General features: G+C 44.4%; 1 protein-coding gene across 1 annotated transcript in view; it reads left to right on the top strand.

Annotated features, from left to right (window-relative positions):
- Window positions 1-4,095: 4,095 nt before the first annotated feature.
- The window catches only part of B3GLCT (beta 3-glucosyltransferase), a 137,852-nt gene continuing 121,106 nt past the window's right edge, over window positions 4,096-20,841 (top strand). Inside the window, exons 1-2 of the mRNA XM_084612209.1 lie at window positions 4,096-4,328; window positions 15,137-15,198. Coding sequence (XP_084468335.1) covers window positions 4,259-4,328; window positions 15,137-15,198 — 132 coding nt within the window. The 5' untranslated portion in view covers window positions 4,096-4,258. The remainder of the gene's footprint in view (window positions 4,329-15,136; window positions 15,199-20,841) is intronic.

The following is a 20,841-nucleotide window of genomic DNA, read 5'->3' on the forward strand; positions in this document are numbered from 1 at the left end:
TCTTGAGGCCTGTGCATGTATTTGTTGTGTGCCTGTGTGACACCTGTATTATAATAGTATACAGAGACCCCAGCTGAGGGTGTGGCCCTGTGGGCATTGTAAGAGAGAGTCCCTGCTTTGAACGGATTAAAGTCTAAATATGCAAGACAGATGAAGGGAAGAAATAGTGTGTGATAGTGCAGGGTGTCAATGTGAGAGTTGATGTGTTGTCTGTGTCTATAGAATGTGTTGGATATGTACAGGGAAAGTGTATGTGTGAGAGTGTTCTCTATGTGGGTGGCTCAAAGTATCAGGAGTCGTAAAAGTCATTTCAAAATGTGAAGACAAAACTTGTGTCTAATACTAGAAAAAAGGAGAGCTGCATCATAACTATAGCACTCTGCCACTGGATTTAGGAATGCACAGTAGTGACACATGAATGAGAGAGACCCAAACTCTAATACAGAGCCTGACCCTCCTCTCACGTGTACCACTGTAAATCATGAGTAATTCTACTGAAGTCAGTGGCATCAGAATAGTGTAAAACTGGTGAGAGAGGAGAAATAGGCCCACAGTTTGTAGCCCTATCCTGGGTGGAGTGTACCTACTTTTGACATGTACCCAAGGGATCTCTGTGTGTGTGTGTCTCTCTCTGTCTCTCTCTCTCTCTCTCTTTTTTTTTTTTTGACACTTTGGCAAAACTTTTATAGCTTATTGAATTGAATGTGTGTGGGGAAGGGGAGGGGGGACAGAGATGTGTTTGTGTGTAGAGGCGCAGGGTCAGATTACAGCATAGGCCCAGGACCATGTCTGCATTGCAGCTGGGAGCAAGCCTCCCAGCTTGGGTAGACAGATTCACGCTAGCGGGGCTTGAGGCAGTATGCTAAAAATAGCAGTGTGATGGATGCTGTGGCTTAGGCTCTGAAGCATAGAGGTTAGGTGGACTAGCTTAAGCTCTGCTAGTGCAAGTCTGTCTACACAGGCCGGGAGGCTCACTCCCAGCTGAAGCATAGAAACATATCCTATATGTCCATGTCTAGGGCCCTCACTCCTGGAGTCATGTGACTATGTCAGACTCTCAGCTTTTTTCTTTTTAAAGCATGTTTCCACCTCTCATTGTTCCCAAGAACAGTTTGAAAACATGAATGAAGGGCAAACGATGTAGTGATATCTGCCTGAGGTTGCAGACAGCTTGAAAATAAAGCTCTGACAAAGATGAGTTTCCTCATTCATCTCCAAGGCTCCCTGCTCTGGGGTACCCTACCTAAATCACCCCAGGAGAAGACTGTATGTATGGCAGAAGCCCACTCATCCAATCAGACAGTCCATTTTATAGGTCAAGTGTAGGGTACTGCACTAGAGTGAGGTCCCTGCTGCCAATTCTGAGGGAAAGACAGCCCCATGATGCTGTCCTTACCCCCTTGTAAAGAGGAGTGGGGTCCCACCTGCCAACACAACACCAAGAGGGGATAGAACTATGATTCGGGGCAGCAGAGGCAGAGCCCTGGAGGGCCCCATGCCTAGCACCAAAGACTGACATAATCTGGTCCTGTAGAGGGGTGGTGGGTATTTTCTAGTAAGAAGCTGGTATGTCTGGTTGGATCAGTGAAAGGGTGCTACCGGCAACGAGTTTATATAGAGAGGGGTGTGTGGGGGGGCAGTTTAGGTGCTGAGTGTCTCCAGTTGGGACTGGTCTTTCTAAAGGTGCTGGGCATCCAGAGGATTTTTGTGTAGGAGTGCTGGGTGTTTGTGGAGTAGTTGTTTGGGGGTGATAGCTGCTGTCTGTCTGAGGAAGGGGGGGCTTGGTCTGCGTGAGGGCCATCCTATGGAATGCTGGGTGTCTTTGGTCCAGTTGTTGGGGTGTGATTGGTGTCTTTGTGAGGTTCTGGATGTCTAGGAAAGTTTATGTATGCAGGAGTGCTGTCTTCAGGAGATGTTGGAGAGTTGGGCCTATCAGAGGGGTTGCATGGGGAGAGATGTGGTGTGATGAGTGGGTGGGATTGATGTCTTAGGTGGATTATGAGTAGGGCCCTACCAAATTCATAGCTACGAAAAATGTGTCATGGACCGTGAAATCTGGTGTTCCTGTGAAAGTTGTATAGTATAGGGTAAAAACACATAAAACACCATATTTCACAGGGGAGACCAGCATTTCTCAAATTGGGGTCCTGACCCAAAAGGGAGTTGCAGCGGGAGCCAAAAGGTTATTTCAGGGGGGTCGTAGAATTGCCACCCTTACTTCTGCGCTGTCTTCAGAGCTAGGTGGCTGGAGAGCTGTGGCTGTTGGCCAGGCGTCCAGCTCTGAAGGCAGCGCCCCGCCAGCAGCAGCACAGAAGTAAGGGTGGCAATACCATACCAAGCCATCCTTACTTCGGCTGCGCTGCTGATTGCAGAGCTGGGTGGCTCGACAGTGGCAGCTGCTGTCTGAGGGCCCAGTTCTGCAGGCAGCAGCGCAGAAGGGTGGCAACACTATACCAGGCCTTCCTTATGTCTGTGCTGCTACTGGCAGTGGCTCTGTCTTCAGAGCTGGGCTCCTGGCCAGCAGCCGCCGATCTCCAGCTTCCCAGCTCTGAAGGCAGCATCACAACCAGCAGCAGTGCAGAAATAAGGGTAGCAGTACTGCAAACCCCTCCCCCACAATAACCTTGCGACCCTACCACCACTCCTTTTTGGGTCAGGACCCCTACAATTACACCACCATGAAATTTCAGATTTAAATAGCTGAAATCATGAAAGTTATGATTTTTAAAATCCTATGAGAGTGAAATTGACCAAAATGGACTGTGAATTTGGTAGGGCCCTAAATGAGTAGGCTTGGCAGAATTCAATTTTTAAAAATTTTGATTGATAATGTATATTTCAGATTTTTTCTATTTTTATATATTTAAAATTTCACAGTTGTGGGAAATTATGGGGGGTGTCACACAATTAATTATTTAATTGCCATAGATGTTGATTCAAAAATTTAAAGCTTTATAATTGTTAAAACACAAATTGTCAATTTCACATCAAAATATACAAAGTAAATATCCTTAAATCAAACTAAGTTTTCATTCAGCATTGTTCTTACTTTGCCTATCCATAACTTTTGATTATCATTGATGGAAATATGTTTCATTGGTTTGTGTGTGTGCGGTGAAATCAGTGTATACTGACACTTACGAATACAAAATCTAATCCTTCCAAGCCTAGTTATAAGTGACTAGTTATAGGTGTCTGTAAAGGAACTATCTGTATGGTAGCTGCTCCCTGCTAGGTCTCAGTGGAGGGAGAGCTGAGGTGCATATGGGGATGCTGGATGTCTCTGCTGGGTGGGACTGGTGTGTGTGAGGTGCTGGCGGTGTGGTGAGGAGTTAGTGGTGTTTCTGAGTGGGACTGAGGGATGGATAGAGGTGTACGATGGAGGTGTCTGTGGGGGATGTCGGACGGGTTTCTGAGGAGAGTGGGGAGTAGGATGGAAGTGTCTCTGGGGAGATGTGGGGGAGCAGGATGGAGATGTAGGATGGGGAGCTTCTAGGGGGAGTGGGGAGGTGTGTGGAGTAGGATGGAGGTGTCTATAGGAAGTGTGTGTGGCGGTGTCTCTGGGGAGATGTGGGGTGTGTGAAGATGTGGTGGAATAGTAGGGGGGGAATCTCCGGGGGAAGGGGGAGTTATGGGGAGTAGGATGGAGGTGTCTCTGGGTGGCGATGGTGTGAGGATGTTGGGGTGTAGGATGGGTATCTCTGGGGGAAGGGGAGAGGTGTGGGGAGTAGGATGGAGGTGCCTCTGGGGGCAGAGGGTGTGAGGATATTGGGGGGTGTGTGTAGAATGAGGGTCTCTGAGAGAAAGGACACCTGGGGAGTAGGATGGAGGTGTCTCTGAGGAGATGTGGGGGAGTAGGGTGGGGTGTCTCGGGAGTGTGTGGGGTGCAGGATGGGGGTCTCTAGGGAGAGGGGAACGTGCGGGGAGTACGATGGGGGTGAGGAGGTGTGGGTGTGTGGGCGGGTGGGTCTCTGCAGGAGGGTGGAGTCGGTGCGTCAGGCTCGTCAGCCGCTAGGTGTGTGGAGCCCCGAGGGGCCGCCCTTCCCCCTGCCGCCCGCTAGATGGCGCCTCTCGCGCGCCGCGGCAGCTCTCTGGTTCCTGGCGCCCGGCTGTGCCGGGCGGGCGCGCTCCAGCGGGGGCGGGTTGGCGGCGGCAGAGGCACCATCCCGAGGCCGCTGGCTTGAGTTCCTGCTGCAGAGGGAGGCGGGGAGCCAGACGCGCCGCTCCCCTCCGCGCGCGGGCGGTGGCCGCTGCCAGGATGCCTCGGGAGCGCGGCGGCGGCTGGCTGCTCCCCGCGCTGCTGCTCCTGCCGCCGATCTGCGCGCCGGGTGAGTGGCCGGGGGGGCTCCGGTCTGCGCGCTGCTGGCGGGGGAGAGACCGGGCACGCGGGGAGGCGGCACCGGAGCCGCAGCGGCCGCTCGCCTCCTTTCCGCGGGCGGGGACACGGCTGCGGAGGGACGTTCCGCCTCCCTCGAAGTTTGTTGGCGGGATGGGCTGGGCTGGGGGAGGAGGCGGCGAGCAGCCGCCTCCTTGGGGCCCCGCACGGCGCCCTCTGCCGCCCGCCTGCCGGCCGGACTCGGAGCGTCCCGCGCCGGGCAGGGGGCTCTCTGGTGAGGGCCGGGAGTCCTGTGCCTGGCGCCCGGGGGTGCTGCTGGCCGTTGGCCGCGAGCTCCGGGGCAGGGTAGGGTCCCGCGCTGCTCCCCTGACACTGAGGAAGGGACCGCAGCCTCCCTCCGCTTGCCTGGAGGCCGGCGGGGGAGCCTTGGGGGGTGCCTCCTCCCACAGAGCCCCAGCCCGCGGGCTGCGGCGGGAGGGGGGTTGCCAGGGCTGGGGTTGTGTCTGGTGCTGTTTGTGAAGCGCTGGTGGTTGCGTGGGGCCTGAATCACAGCAAGGTAGGGCTGGAGAGTCCCAGCCCCAGCCCAGTGCAGGACCAGGGAAACATAAACCAGCCCTGACAGGTGTTTGTCCAACCTGCTCTTAAAAATCTCCACTTAGGGCGATTCCACAACCTCTAGGTAGAGTCCTGGAGAAATTGCCAACTCTTAGGGCTGGATGGGGACCCAGTCAGGTAAAAATCAAGTGTTTTAAAAACCAAATAATTCATACCTCTAGTCCAAATAGCTGTTTAGGCTGGGGGTGCTGCAAGGTTTTTAGGATGTGTGGAGCACCTCTTAATACAGAGGAGTGTCATGGAGCATCTCCCCATCTTTCGATATTGCAAGAAGCAATTGCTAACATAAAACAAGGAAATACTTTCCCGGTATTAATGTGGTTTACCTGACTTGTAATGTGCTTTGGCAGATGGGAGAATAAAAGAGGAGAGTTAGTCCCATGTGAGCAGCCAGCTTTCCACAGCCCAGTGGTCTGTGTACCACAGTTTGGAAACCACTGCCTGGATGGGTAAAAATGAAAGACTCTTCCAAATCTAATTTGTTTTTCATTATTTGTGCTGATTTTTAAAAAAAACATTTATCTCATCTTGGAGAATAACATAGCATTGTCAATTTGTTATTAACCAACCTTGATATCTGGTTCTTTTTCGTTAACACACTTCTGGGGTTGCAAACCCTGCAGGGGAATATTTAAATATAAACAAACTTCAAACTCAAATAAAAATATTGGTTTTTCTTTCTTGTACAGTTTATCTTCCTCACCAAAATAACTGCATTTTGGGATTAAACTATCTGACACTCTCTTTTTAAAGCCATATTTCAGTCCCTCTCAGGATGAAGGATTTTGCTTGACTGTAAATATCACTGAAACAGGTTTCTTGATAAAGGTGAATCTCCCATTCTCCAAATTGTCATCCCAGCCTTAGAATAGCAGCTTCAAGTTTATTGCTATGTGAGGGGAAAGTCAGTCAGTTTTTTAAAAAAACCTTAAAAATTAATTAACTTCAGAAGGGGGAGAGGGCAATGGAATTGTAGGTGTGTGGACCCAGTTTAAGTCAATGGGTGTCAGTATGGGTCTAGGGATCTGCTCACATGGAGCTCATTGCAGGATCAGAACCTTAGTTTGCATAGTCTTAGAAATACCCATTTCTTTTAAGCTAAGAGCAGCCTCTTCTTTCACAAGCATCCTGTGATTTTGAGATGGCAGACGGAAAGTTGAATATTTCTCAACAGTGTTAAACATTCTTTTCCATTGCCATTTTACAAAAAGGGTAATTAGATATCTTTGAACTTTGTTCTATGAAATGTATTTGCTGGTAACATGTACAGTGGAGAAAAATATTTACATAGTTTTATACTTAGTCTTAGGCTCAGGACTTTTTCATAAAGAACCACAACAGAATGACCCCCTCCACCCAACCCCCCCCCATCTTATATTTCATATAAAGAGATAGTGTACATAATAAACATTTTAGGGAATCATTTTTAATAGTTTAAAAGGTGACTTCAGCCTGAATATTTTTTCATAGATGTCTCAGTTGCTTCTTTAAAGGGCTAATCTAAAAAATTAAATGTGACTTGTTTTAATTGCCTTACATTATGTTTGGGGTTCTGGAGCTCCCAGTACCCCTCAAAACTCTGGCCTAACAAGTTTGTAGCACTAACAAGGCTTTCTCTTTACTGGTTAGGTTAGAAGCCTTTGAAGTTAATAGGGCAGTAGCAGTCAAGAAGAGTTAGTATAAAAACTTCAATGTAAATAGATAAAAAGACTGATTTATTTTGCCTCTTTACTGCTCCTGGGTTGTCTCAGTATCAAAGACCTCGATCTGTCTGAGCGACAGCAGCAATGTAGCTGTTACCGAAACCCTGGAGTGCTGTGAGAATCTGACAAAGGCAACAAAATAATACAGGGCACCAAAAGAGAGACCCAGGCTGAAAGGATCTCTTTATTAAATGATAATTAGTAAAAGTCCAAGGACTGTCTTGCATGCTGTACCTACAAGAGTCAGTAATATCAGCTGTTTCAGCATTCTAAACCTAGCTGTTCCCAAGTATTTCAAATTTTTGAAAACTGTTTATTAACAGTGTTTTTTGACATATGTAAACAATAACACATGAAAAGACTCTCATAAGGTAAGGGATAATATCATAGTTTTTCATTACCTCGTTAAGAGACCGATGCAAAGCACCTCAATTGGAAAGACTCCCTGAAGTCAGGCCCTCAAAGAGGAATATACGATAAACGTCCTTTAGGTCCTTGGTATATGCTTTAGTTTGATCTGGTTATACCATGCTTTTGCTCTTATAAATATTTGTACCTTAAATGAAAATTTTTTAATCATTTTAAGTGTGTGGAAGCTCCTCTTGTTTCTAAAAGGGAACACTTCTAAATGTAAAGAAAAACATTTTATTATTATAGAATGAAGGTTCATAGTAGTCTGCTGTTTACCAGTTGAGTAGTGGAAAAGATAAGTGAGAGCTTTCCCTCTCCAATACTATCTGCCAGTGACCTTTCCCATCCCAATTTTCATGAATGTAATGGGGAACTTTAGAAAAAGATCAATGGTAATTAAAAGTCGTTATTTTACTTTCCCGGATTTCAATTTCCAATTTTAGTGGAAATCGGCTGAAAACCAGGGAGTCTGACTTTTTCTGAAAAAACAAAAGGAGTACTTGTGGCACCTTAGAGACTAACAAATTTATTTAAGCATAAGCTTTCGTGAGCTACAGCTCATTTCATCGGATGCATTCAGTGGAAAATACAGTGGGGAGATTTATATACACAGAGAACATGAAACAATGGGTGTTACCATACAGACTGTAACGAGAGTGATCACTTAAGGTGAGCTATTACCAGCAGGAGAGCGGTGGTTTTAAAATATCTAAAAGTGCTCTGCTCGCCTTTACCTTATTCAACTTCAGTTACTATGGAAGTAGAATCAGAATGGCTACTGGTAGCCAGCCAGAGAGGGCGGGGACTGGAACTTGACATTTTCAACTTATGGCTGATTGCTGTGCAAATCACATAAACAACTACAGGTGTCAACCAGGTCAAAGTCTACAATATTTGAAATATGAAAAATGTGAACTTAAAATAGCAGGTAACACTTATGTGATTTCCTTACTATTTTTTTCTTAGACAATTGTAAAGATTGCCTGCAAGATAAATTGGTTAATGAGTTTGACTTATGTGGTTTCTCTTGGTGCCTCCACAACTGGAACATTCACTAGCTAATCAAATTCTTCTCATAATACTTTTATGATTATCATGTAACATGGTAACTATTCCATGCGAGGGGTGTGTGTATGTGTATATGTATATTGGTTGACAAACATTAGGGGATTGGAAGTGTTTCTGGAACTGGGAGGTCTGAGTGGGCATTTGAGTACTTGTGAGTTTGGAGAACAGAATAGGTCTCTTCTAAGAAACATTAAATGAAACATACTGCAATTGTCTGAATTTGTGGCAATGTTTGGAGAACACCACTATTGTTATGTGTAGTGTGGTGGTGCCTAGGAGCCCCAGTCTTGGACCAGGACCTCACTGGCACAGAACAGTCAGACAGTCCCTACTCCAAAGAGTTTACAGCTCAGCTCCGCCTTGTGCCTTCTTTTCAGAGCACTGAGTAATCTACCGAGGGAGTGGTTCCTGAGTGTTAAGAAATTCTTTGAGCAGTCATTTTCTACTGATTGTCTGCCAAAAGATAATTCAATATTTGTGCATGTTAAACTCTAAAGCCACTAGTGGCCTCTGTAAATATTTGAAAAGTCTTCCCAGTTCACTTAGTGCGAAGGATACAAAGTAAATTTTTGTGCTTATCTGTTGGAAAAGAGCAGGGCTGAGAATGTAAAATTATCAGGAATAAGGATAGTGACATATTTAGACTACCATTGTCATTACTTTTCTGGACTATGTCCAAAAAGTGAATTTTGGTGGCCACAGAAACTGCATATGAGAGAGTGTCCTAGGTGAACAGCAGAAGTAGGAGATGGGAATAACAGATTTAGCAAGGCTGAAGATTTCTTGGACAGACGTCAGGATATGCTTCTACGGGCACAAGGTTCTGAAGATTCAGACCAGGCTGCACATCGGGGACAGGAGGATGGTGAAGAAAATTGGCATCATGTGACCTCCAGAAGAAAAAAGGGGAACGTCCATGTACCAGCAACACACATACAAGTAAGTAACCATTTTCATGTTCTCTCCACAGGTACTAAAGCGGAGAGTGGACCAGATGATATGTCTGAGGGAAGGGAGCAGAAGGAGACTCAGCCGATTAGAAGGCATGAGATGCACTGTCCTAGGGTTGGGGGTTCCACAACCACCGCTCCCAAGAGAAGGGTACTCTCTCCTCAGGGGGACTGAGTCATCTATCTGCCGCCCCAACCGGGAAAACCAAGAAGTCTGCTGCTTGCCAGGAGCTAAGATTCGCGATGTGACGGAGAGACTGCTGAGACTCTTCAAGCCCTCGGATCACTACCCCTTCCTGCTTCTCCATGTGGGCACCAATGATACTGCCAAGAATGGCCTTGAGCGGATCACTGCAGACTACGTGGCTCTGGGAAGAAGGATAAAGGAGTTTGAGGCGCAAGTGGTGTTCTCGTCCATCCTCTCTGTGGAAGGAAAAGGCCTGGGTAGAGACTGTCAAATCATGGAAGTCAACAAATGGCTACGCAGGTGGTGTTGGAGAGAAGGCTTTGGATTCTTTGACCATGGGATGGTGTTCCAAGAAGGAGGAGTGCTAGGCAGAGATGGGCTCCACCTAATGGAGAGGGAAGAGCATCTTCGCAAGAGGCTGGCTAACCAATGAGGAGGGCTTTAAACTAGGTTCACCGGGGGAAGGAGACCAAAGCCCTGAGGTAAGTGGGGAAGTGGGATACCGGGAGGAAGCACAAGCAGGAGTGCATGAGAGGGGAGGGCTTCTGCCTCATACTGAGAAAGAGGGGCGATCAGCGGGTTATCTCAAGTGCCTATACTCAAATGCAAGAAGCCTGGGAAACAAGCAAGGAGAACTGGAAGTCCTGGCAAAGTCAAGGAATTATGATGTGATTGGAATAACAGAGACTTGGTGGGACAACTCACATGACTGGAGTACTGTCATGGATGGATATAAGCTATTCAGGAAGGACAGGCAAGGCAGAAAAGATGGGGGAGTTGCACTGTATGTAAGAGAGCAGTATGACTGCTCAGAGCTCAAGTATGAAACTGCAGAAAAACCTGAGTGTCTCTGGATTAAGTTTAGAAGTGTGAGCAACAAGGGTGGTGTCGTGGTGGGAGTCTGCTATAGACCACCGGACCAGGGGGATGAGGTGGACGAGGCTTTCTTCCGGCAAGTCGCGGAAGTTACTAGATCGCACACCCTGGTTCTCATGGGAGACTTCAATCACCCTGATATCTGCTGGGAGAGCAATACAGCGGTGTACAGACAATCCAGGAAGTTTTTGGAAAATGTAAGGGACAATTTCTTGGCGCAAGTGCTGGAGGAACCAACTGGGGCAGAGCTCTTCTTGAGCTGCTGCTCACAAACTGGGAAGAATTAGTAGGAGAAGCAAAAGTGGATGGGAATCTGGGAGGCAGTGACCATGAGATGGTTGAGTTCAGGATCCTGACACAAGGAAGAAAGGAAAGCAGCAGAATATGGACCCTGGACTTCAGAAAAGCAGACTTTGACTCCCTCAGGGAACTGATGGGCAGGATCCCCTGGGAGAATAACATGAGGGGGAAAGGAGTCTAGGAGAGCTGGCTATATTTTAAAGAATCCTTATTGAGGTTACAGGGACAAACTATCCCGATGTGTAGAAAGAATAGTAAATATGGCAGGCAACCAGCTTGGCTTAACAGTGAAATCCTTGCTGATCTTAAATACAAAAAAGAAGCTTACAAGAAGTGGAAGATTGGACAAATGACCAGGGAAGAGTATAAAAATATTGCTCGGGCATGCAGGAGTGAAATCAGGAAGGCCAAATCACACCTGGAGTTGCAGCTAGCAAGAGATGTTAAGAGTAACAAGAAGGGTTTCTTCAGGTATGTTAGCAACAAAAAGAAAGTCAAGGAAAGTGTGGGCCCCTTACTGAATGAGGGAGGCAACCTAGTGACCGAGGATGTGGAAAAAGCTAATGTACTCACTGCTTTTTTTGCCTCTGTCTTCACGAACAAGGTCAGCTCCCAGATTACTGCACTGGGCAGCACAGCATGGGGAGGAGGTGACCAGCCCTCTGTGGAGAAAGAAGTGGTTCGGGACTATTTAGAAAAGCTGGACGTGCACAAGTCCATGGGGCCAGATGCGTTGCATCCGAGAGTGCTAAAGGAGTTGGCGAATGTGATTGCAGAGCCATTGGCCGTTATCTTTGAAAACTCATGGCAAGCGGGGGAAGTCCTGGATGACTGGAAAAAGGCTAATGTAGTGCCCATCTTTAAAAAAGGGAAGAAGGAGGATTCTGGGAACTACAGGCCAGTCAGCCTCACCTCAGTCCCTGGAAAAATCGTGGAGCAGGTCCTCAAGGAATCAATTCTGAAGCACTTAGAGGAGAGGAAAGTGGTCAGGAACAGTCAGGATGGATTCACCAAGGGCAAGTCATGCCTGACTAATCTAATTGCCTTCTATGACGAGATAACTGGTTCTGTGGATGAAGGGAAAGCAGTGGACGTGGTGTTCCTTGACTTTAGCAAAGCTTTTGACACGGTCTCCCACAGTATTCTTGCCAGCAAGTTAAAGTAGTATGGGCTGGATGAATGGACTGTAAGGTGGATAGAAAGCTGGCTAGATTGTCGGGCTCAACAGTTAGTGATCAATGGCTCCATGTCTAGCCAGCAGCCGGTATCAAGTGGAGTGCCCCAAGGGTCGGTCCTGGGGCCGGTTTTGTTCAATATCTTCATAAATGATCTGGAGGATGGTGTGGATTGCACCCTCAGCAAGTTTGCAGATCACACTAAACTGGGAGGAGAGGTAGATACGCTGGAGGGTAGGGATAGGATACAGAGGGACCTAGGCAAATTGGAGGATTGGGCCAAAAGAAATCTGATGAGGTTCAACAAGGCCAAGTGCAGAGTTCTGCACTTAGGACAGAAGAATCCAATGCACCGCTACAGACTAGGGACTGAATGGCTGGGCAGCAGTTCTGCAGAAAAGGACCTAGGGATTACAGTGGACGAGAAGCTGGCTATGAGTCAGCAGTGTGCCCTTGTTGCCAAGAAGGCCAATGGCATTTTGGTATGTATACGTAGGAGCACTGCCAGCAGATCGAGGGACGTGATTGTTCCCCTCTCTTCGACGCTGGTGAGGCCTCATCTGGAGTACTGTGTCCAGTTTTGGGCCCCACACTTCAAGAAGGATGTGGATAAATTGGAGAGAGTCCAGCGGAGGGCAACAAAAATGATTAGGGGACTGGAACACATGACTTATGAAGAGAGGCTGAGGGAACTGGATATGTTTAGTCTGCGGAAGAGAAGAATGAGGGGGGATTTGATAGCTGCTTTCAACTACCTGAAAGGGGGTTCCAAAGAGGATGGCTCTAGACTGTTCTCAGTGGTAGCAGATGACAGAACAAGGAATAATGGTCTCAAGTTGCAGTGGGGGAGATTTAGGTTGGATATTAGGAAAAACTTTCACTAGGAGGGTGGTGAAACACTGGAATGTGTTACCTAGGGAGGTGGTGGAATCTCCTTCCTGAGAAGTTTTTAAGGTCCGACTTGACAAAGCCCTGGCTGGGATGATTTAATTGGGGATCCGTCCTTCTTTGAGCAGGGGGTTGGACTAGATGGCCTCCTGAGGTCCCTTCCAACCCTGATATTCTATGTTTCTAAGGCGTGTGGGATCCATGTACCTTTTGACAATATAAAAGAGAGATTTATAACCTACTTCATCTCTAAATAACTCCTTAGATTTTCTTCTGTGCTGTCAAGGATATAGTACAGTCTTTTTTCCAGGTTAGCTGTGTAAGCCTTGATTTATTTTAAGGATCCTGTAAATTAATATTTTATAAATCTCAGAAGCTGTGTTGTGTGAGTTATTTAAAGATCTGATGAGAAAGGAAGTATTTCTTTTCAGTCTCAGTTGCATATTAAAGTCAGATCCCTTTATGCAACCCCTCACTGGCATGTTAAAAATCGAGAATAATGAAACTCTATATTTATGTTGCAGTCATGCAAAGCAACACAATTTACCTGGTGATACATCATTTTCAGGTTAATGCCTTGCGAATATTAAGTTTCCCAAAGGATGATTTCTTGCATTAATCTTGAAATTAGAATTCCGTCAAATAGAGGACATGGAGCTGTTTTGCCTATGCAAGGTATTCCTTGTGTAGTGCTCCAAATGCAGTTATTTTGATTCATATAGTAGATAGAGGATAAGATTTTGAGGTTTTCAGAGAGGTATAAAATTAGTGTTTGGCAATGTCTGCACTAGTGAGCTTACAGCGGCACAGCTGAACCAATGCAGCTGCACCTTGGTAAGATCACTCGTGTAGCCACTCTATGCCAGCGGGAGAGAGCTCGCTAGCTGACATAGCTACCACCGCTCGTGCAGATGGTTTTATTATGTTGGCGGGAGAAGTTTTCTTGCCAACATAGCACTGTTTACACCGGCGCTTCTGTCGGTATAGCCCATGTCGCTCAGGGGTATGTGTTTTTTCACACCCCTAAGCGACATAAGTTATACCAACAAAAGTGGTAGTGTAGCCTTTGTTGTTCATTAGAAAACACTGGAGTTCTCAAAACACGTTGTGTCCTTTCAAAATAGGAGTGCAAAATGATTTCTTAGTCTGATTTGAAAATAAATAACATTGTGCGGGTAGACCCCCTGCACTAATGGAGAGTGCCATTGAATCCCATGGGTCTTCCCATGCGTAACCCCTGAAAGAACAGGGGCCTTAATCAAATCAAGTCTTCCCCATTAGATGTTTTGGGGTGGCTGTTTACCACTGTTTTCTTGTCTCCACTGGTATGAGTTAGAGATTAGTTTCAACAGTAGCTGGGATGTCATCATGAAATGCAGTTCCTAGGTATTTAGTGACATTTGGGCTCCTATTTAAAGGGTATAGGACTATGGATAACCAGAAATGAAAAAACAAAAGAGTTGGGACAATCCTGCCTATTCCTTCTCCTAAATTACAAGATGCCTAGTGGGGATACTATTTACTAGTATTCTGGCTAAGCAGATTTATAAAGAGTAGCTATTCATTTTTTAAAACCTTCATTCGAAACTTTATATGTTTAAAAGCCGCAATAAGAAACTTCATCTGACCCAGTAGAAGGCTTTCTTGGTGTCAAGGGAAACAGTAATTGTGTAATAAGTGACCAGGCTGAGTGGAGTCTTTGGATCTTTCCTTAAATTATAGCAGTTTTGGTTCAGAATACTTTTGACTTCTTTGTCACCTTTAATTAAAAAAAAAATCTTAACAATCTTTACAAAGCCTCAGCCCCCTGAGGTAAATATAATCCCCATTTTACAGGCAGGTAAATTGGCTAAAAAGTTACATTGGGAAGGAAGCAGAAAAATTAATAAAAATCTTTTTTTCAAATTTTAAATACTTAAAGGTTAGAAAGAAATTAATGTGGATGTGTGTGCTCCTAAGGCAATTTCAACTTACCAGTGGGCAGGGACTCAAGATAATATTAGGTCAGTCCAAATTGGGAGCCTGGGCCTCTCTTCACCCTGTTAATTCCTAATTGGACCTCCTTTCCCCATGCATTAAAAACGGCTATACTGCTTGCTGTTCAGAGTATGTGATCAAGAAATATGATGACCCTCTTCAGTTATGATAGTTTTATGCCAGCTCCTGACAGTATTTCAGAGAGTTTGTGTATGAACTCGCCTTCACGCTGGATTTCCAGTGGGTCTTCTCTATAATAAACACAACCCTTAACCTCAGGGTAGAGTGAAATCTAAGTCCTCCCATATGATACATTGCACTATCATCTGAATCATTGGACTGGCCAGATGTTTTTTCTTTTTTTAAATGAGATTTATTTTGACTTGAAGCCAAAATCAGTTGGCTTCACATCAAAGAACAATTTTCTGTTCAGAAATGTATGATAACAGAATTGTCAGGCTAGATCAATGCAGCTTCTCAAACAGCAGATTGTCTAGTGGTTGAAAAGATTATCACAAATATTCTCCACATTAAGTGACTATTATCTAAGTTGCTTTCTTGTTCTAAAAAGGCAGAACTTTGTCCAATGTGATGATCAACTACTGTATTTTGAAAAAATATATTATTTTTGCTTTTTTTTTTTTTCCCAGCTTTGGCTGTAAGTGTAGCTGCTGAAGATGCAAAGGAACAGATTGAGCGACTGGTATCACAGGTAGTAAATTCTAATTCTGTCGCAGCAGTAATGTACCATCTAGATTATAAAATCTTTGGGGAAGAGACCGCGGGTAAAATTCTGATCCCTTTGAACTCAATGAGGTCTTTGTCATTGATTTCATTGGAGCCAGGACCTAATGCTGCCTTATTTTCTCTGAGGCGCCTAGCACATCTTTAGTAATACCACTTTTCTAGAGCCTCTATCTTACAGCTTTTCCTACCCAAAGAGTTCTTAGAATGACCACACCTGGTCCTATATTGATTTTATTCATTTCAATCCCTTTCTTAAACTGGATCTAATATATTTTGATATTGTATTTTAAGAGTTATAGCTTTATTTTATTTAACACATCCATTTTTCTAACAGAAATGTTGTAAAACTTGTTTTGCAATTTAGACATAAATTTTATATATATACAATTATAAATTGGCCTATGGAAGTCCCCAAATCTGCAGTGCTGAGACCTGCAACTGTCAAATTCTTTCATTTTTTGTGGTACTGATCACATATTGTGGTAGCTGCTTTCCTACACTGTCTTCCTCTTCTGTCTTGCCAGTTGGTAATGTCAGTTGAAGTCTTTCATTATCACATTTTAAGTAGGTTCTTTTGTACAGTAAGCAGAGTGCTTTGGCATGACAAGAAGTCACTCAAAAATAAAATTATTGCGTTTAGTAATTGGAGGACAGAAACATTTTTCCTGTCCAGTACTCATTTAAAAGTAGAGTAAAAACCTTAGTAGTTAGTATAAACAGATAGCAGTTGACGAAGTTATCCAGAGTAAATTTTGAACACACAACACTATCAACACAGAGCTCCTCCCAGTTTTCATTTTATACTTTGTGTGTGTGTGTGTGTGTATGTATATGTATGTATGTACACCTGCTTGGTGGGGATAGGAAGTGTTAAGTTTTACTTATTTGTTGATTTTGAATAATATGGAATAACTTGAGGATCAAATGGTGCCTTTCTGCTAAATTAAATCTGACATATTTCTATGCATGCCACTCTGCAAATAAAACTTGCATATCTAATTTTTATATTGTGAGAACACCACATAAGTAACTCCTAAATTCAGGTAAAGCCATCCCTGCCCCCATTTAGTTGAATAACAAAATTGCTAGGTTTTGGGGGTTTAAAAAAAGAAAAAAAAAGAACCAAAAACGAATTAGTCAGGGATAGACTCTGTGAGCAATATCCACTTTTTATTCTTAATCAGCTGAAGAATTTGCATCCAGTAATCTCTTGGCATCATCACAGTCAAAGACCTAATTAATATGTTCATAAATCTTAATTTTTGCTGGATATTGCTGCTCCAGCATTAATCTTAATACATTCAGATTTCTGTACCACAAACTTTTGAGGTACTGACATACATGCATTCTAGTATGAAAGATAAGTTGTCGTATTTTCATTACCATCAGATGCTTTTTTGTTTGGCTACTTCTAATGCAGCTTCTCAGTCAAATGTAGAACTAAAAGAAACAATGAAAATCTTGCTTCTGTCACTTTCCAGGGTATGCTCTTACTTGTCTTGGGCGTTATGAAGTCCTTCCCATTAAGTCAGAATTCCAAAAACTTCACTCAAATTAACTTAATCCCTATAGAAGTGCTCTCTTGAGAATTCTGTAGACTATAATCCTCTATTTGTAGAACAGAAATGGCACAGGTGACAACTGTGCCAAGCTTCACCATACAACCCTATGTGCTTACCAGTAAAAACTTGAATTACTGGGCAGTTTTGGAGGACATTCCTGAACTGTATGGCATACTGTAAATACTGTTCTATCAGTTTATAATAAGCAACCCCTGTCTGTCTGTGACCCCTGAAAGAATTTACTCTTTAGAGAAAATTTCTCAACTGGCCTTTACTTTAACATTGTGGATGAATGCTAACTCAAGGTCAGAGAAGGGGCCACAAAGACCAATATTGCTCCCATTATGGAGGGCATCTGAGGATATGTCTCACTGTAGCTGGGAGGGGTGATTCGCAGTGCAGGTAGACAGACTTGTGCGAGCTCACCTCAAGTTAGCATGCTTGGACTTGGGCGGCTAGCCCGAGCTGCTGTGAGTGCTGCAGTGCCCACACGGCTATATTTAGCGTGCTAGTTTAAGGTGAGCAAGCTAGAGTGAGTCTGTCTACCTGTACTGGAAATCACCCTTCCCAGCTGTAGTGTAGACATATCTGAGAGAGTTAGAGGATGGCTTACTGGTAGGCTGAGGCGCACACGTCCAGGGTAGAAGCATTGTGGATTACAAATGAAATCCAGCTTCTGTTTTGTTTATGTTCATGTGCAAGGCTTGTCTTTCTCCTTGGTTTATGAAATGTGTTGGTTATGCTAGGTGTTGGACTGTGGGAATTTTGTGTGTAGTTGATTGATTTGTTATATTTATGTTGAGGCTGTGTATTGAGTTGATCTGGGGAAATTGTTGGGTCTGCTTATTTTAGTGTATTTTAAAAAAAACTGTTAAGAATGCCCAGAGAATTAGATGACTGCTCTTTTTATTATGTTTCTAGATCAAACTAACAAATAAAATGCATTTTGTTTGTGTTAGTTTTAATTTTAAAAATAACAACCAACTGATATCAGGTTTTGCCCTGTTTGTTTTTACAAATTATTTTGAGTCTGAGAGCTGTATGTCCAGAAAGAGTAAGTATCTCTTCCAGATACTCTCCGACATCGCTGTCAGAGAGCAAGGTTATGTGTGCATCATACATCTGCATGGAAGGTCTATCTTCAAAAGTCATTGGCCTACTCTTCATGACTATTCTGCCCTTGTCTACTTTGCTGCCACTGTTACTGAGGGTGACAGTTGTGAAGGTGTGTTTTCCAAGGTGGATACCTGTTTTCTGGAAACTAGACTGACGCCTTGTCTCGACTACAAAATTAAGTAGGTTGACGTACAGCCACTGCAGTAATTACTGCAGTGGTTCATGACCACACTATGCCCCTGCTGTCAGTGTTGCGTGTCCTAATCAGGAGTGCTTCTACTGACTTAACTGTTTGGGATATTGTGGGGCACTGACAGCTGGAGCAGCCCTGCCCCAGAGTGGCCAGCTTCTGGCTGTGTAAGTAATATAGTCTCTACACAGACAATGCGTCACTCTAACTACATCAGCCTAAGTGCTATGCCTCTCGTGGAGGTGGAGTTATTAGGTTGGTGTAGTGGGCAATTTAAATCAGCGGGAGCAATGTTGTAGCGTAGACACTTACAGAATTAGATTGACGCAAGCTGCCTTACGTTGACCTAACTCTATAGTGTAGATCAAGCTTTAGACTACCAGCCCAGTTTGCATCTCATTCTGTCGGACACAGATTTCATACATTTGTGATTTCCAGGCTTGGTTACTGTAACTCATATGTGGGTATGAAAGGTGGGGTCTGATTGAGGGAGAGATTCCCAACAAATCACCAAAGAATTAGATGGAGATAATGGGAAGGAGGAGAGGGATTTACAGTCAGAGCCCCAGGTTTTTGCACATGCGGAATAACACAAAATAAAATAAAAACCAATGTGTATGAAGAATTAAAATGAAAAACTTCCTCCGCAGTGATAGCTCCTTTGGCTATTGTCCCCTGAGGCTTGGCCTTGCTCCCTGCTTCAGGAGTTTGTGAACTCCATACACAGGGTTGCAGTGCTGCTCAGCTTCGGCCTGGCCACCCCACACTTCGCAATCCCTCACTGCCTCTCATCCCCCAAGGGGCAGGACCTGACATGTCTTCTTTTCCTCTGTGGATAAAACAAACTGCCCAAAAAATAAAATGAAAAATGATAAAGAATGTCGGGGGGGGGGTTCTATTTATAGTCAGGAATTAACAGACACAATGGTAGGGGAATTAAAAATAAGTTCACTATTTAACAATAAATAAACAGTACTTGTGTACTTAGTCCGTTCCCTCTAAGCATCTCAAAACACTTTTTAAACGTAGTTAAACCTTATGCTATCCCTGTGAAATAGATATTTATCTTGATTTTACATGTGGGGAAATGGAGGCATTGAAGAGGTGCTATCAGTGAGAAACTATGCAAACTGGGACTTTTTTCTTTTTAGAACTTTTGTAGGAAGCCCAAGCTGCTATTAAACTTAGGGCTAGTCTACCCTGGCAACACTAAAGCGCTGCCGTGGCAGCACTTTAACATGCCTTGTGTGGTCGCGGCAGAGCACTGGGAGAGAAAAAAACCCCACCTCCACGAGGGGCGCAGCTCCCAGTGCTGGTGCACTGTCTATACTGGCATGTTACAGCGCTGAAATTTGCTGCCCTCTGGGGGGGTGTTTTTTCACACCCCTGAGCGAGCAAGTTGCAGCGTTATAAATTGCCAGTGTAGACAAGCCCCTAGTCTCTCTATCAGCCAGCCGAGCTCAAGCACACACTCTTTCGAATCAGTTTTCAGCTTATTCAGAATCAGTTGAATAAGCTCCCCAGATATTTTTAGAACTTACGTCTTGGTTTCCTCTGTGATGCTGTAATGTCACTACTCTGTTTCTAAGCACGCCGCTAAAATTCCATCACAAATGTGTATAACATGAAATTATGGGGGTTTATTTGTGCAGCTGCAGCAGCCTTTTTGTATTTCTTTGAACTCTATGGTGTAACTTGGATTTAGGGGTTTTCTTTAAGAATGTTGTTTATCTCAGTATGCAATGCAGTTATAGCTGTGTCATTCCCAGGATATTAGAGAGACAAGGTGAGTGAGGTAATATCTTTTATTGGACCAGCTTCTATTGGTGAGAGAGACTATTTTTCAAGCTTACATTGAGCTCTTCTTCTGGTCTGGGAAAGGTACTTCCAGCATCACAGCACCAGGCAAGGTGGAACAGAGGGTTTAGCTTAAGTAGTTTGCATTTATTGTAAGGGAATATTCAAGGTAAAGTGGTCCGTTAACACCTCTGCAGTCATAGGACAAAAAGAGGGGTTTAAAGGATTACAGATTGTTGTAATAACTCATAAATTCAGTGTTTCTGTTAAGCCCATGATTTTTAGGGTCTGTCAGAGTACATAAGCTCCCAGGCTCATCTTCTGAAAGTGTTGTGTAAATTTCCTTTGAGGATGAGGACTGATTGGTCAGATATAGTGATCGCTCTGTGAAAAAACAACAAGGAGTCCTTGTAGCACCTTAGAGACTAACAAATGGATTTGGGCATAAACTTTTGTGGGATATAACCCACTTTATCAGATGCATTGAGTGGAAAATAGAGTAAGCAGGTTTAAATATAAAGCACATGAAAAGATGGGAGTTGCCTTACCAAGTGGGAGTCAGTGCTAACGAGGCCAATTCAATCAGGGTGGAAGTGACCCATTCCCATTCCCAACACTTGACAAGAAGGTGTGAGTATCAACAGTGGGAGGTAGTGACCCGGCCACTCCCAGTCTTTATTCAGGCCTAATTTGATGGTGTCAAATTTGCAAATTAATTCCAGTCTGCAGTTTCTTGTTGAAGTCTGGTTTTGAAGTTTTTTTGTTGAAGAATGGACACTTAAGTCTGTTGTTGAGTGTCCAGGGAGATTGAAGTGCTCTCCTAATGGTTTCTGAATGTTACAATTCTTGATGTCTGATTTGTGTCCATTTATTCTTTTGCGTAGAGACTGTCCGGTCTGGCCAATGTACATGGCAGAGGGGCATTGCTGGCACAGGAAAAGTG

This window comes from Lepidochelys olivacea, assembly GCF_965140295.1.
Source record: "Lepidochelys olivacea isolate rLepOli2 genome assembly, chromosome: 1".
NCBI lineage: Eukaryota > Metazoa > Chordata > Testudines > Cheloniidae > Lepidochelys > Lepidochelys olivacea.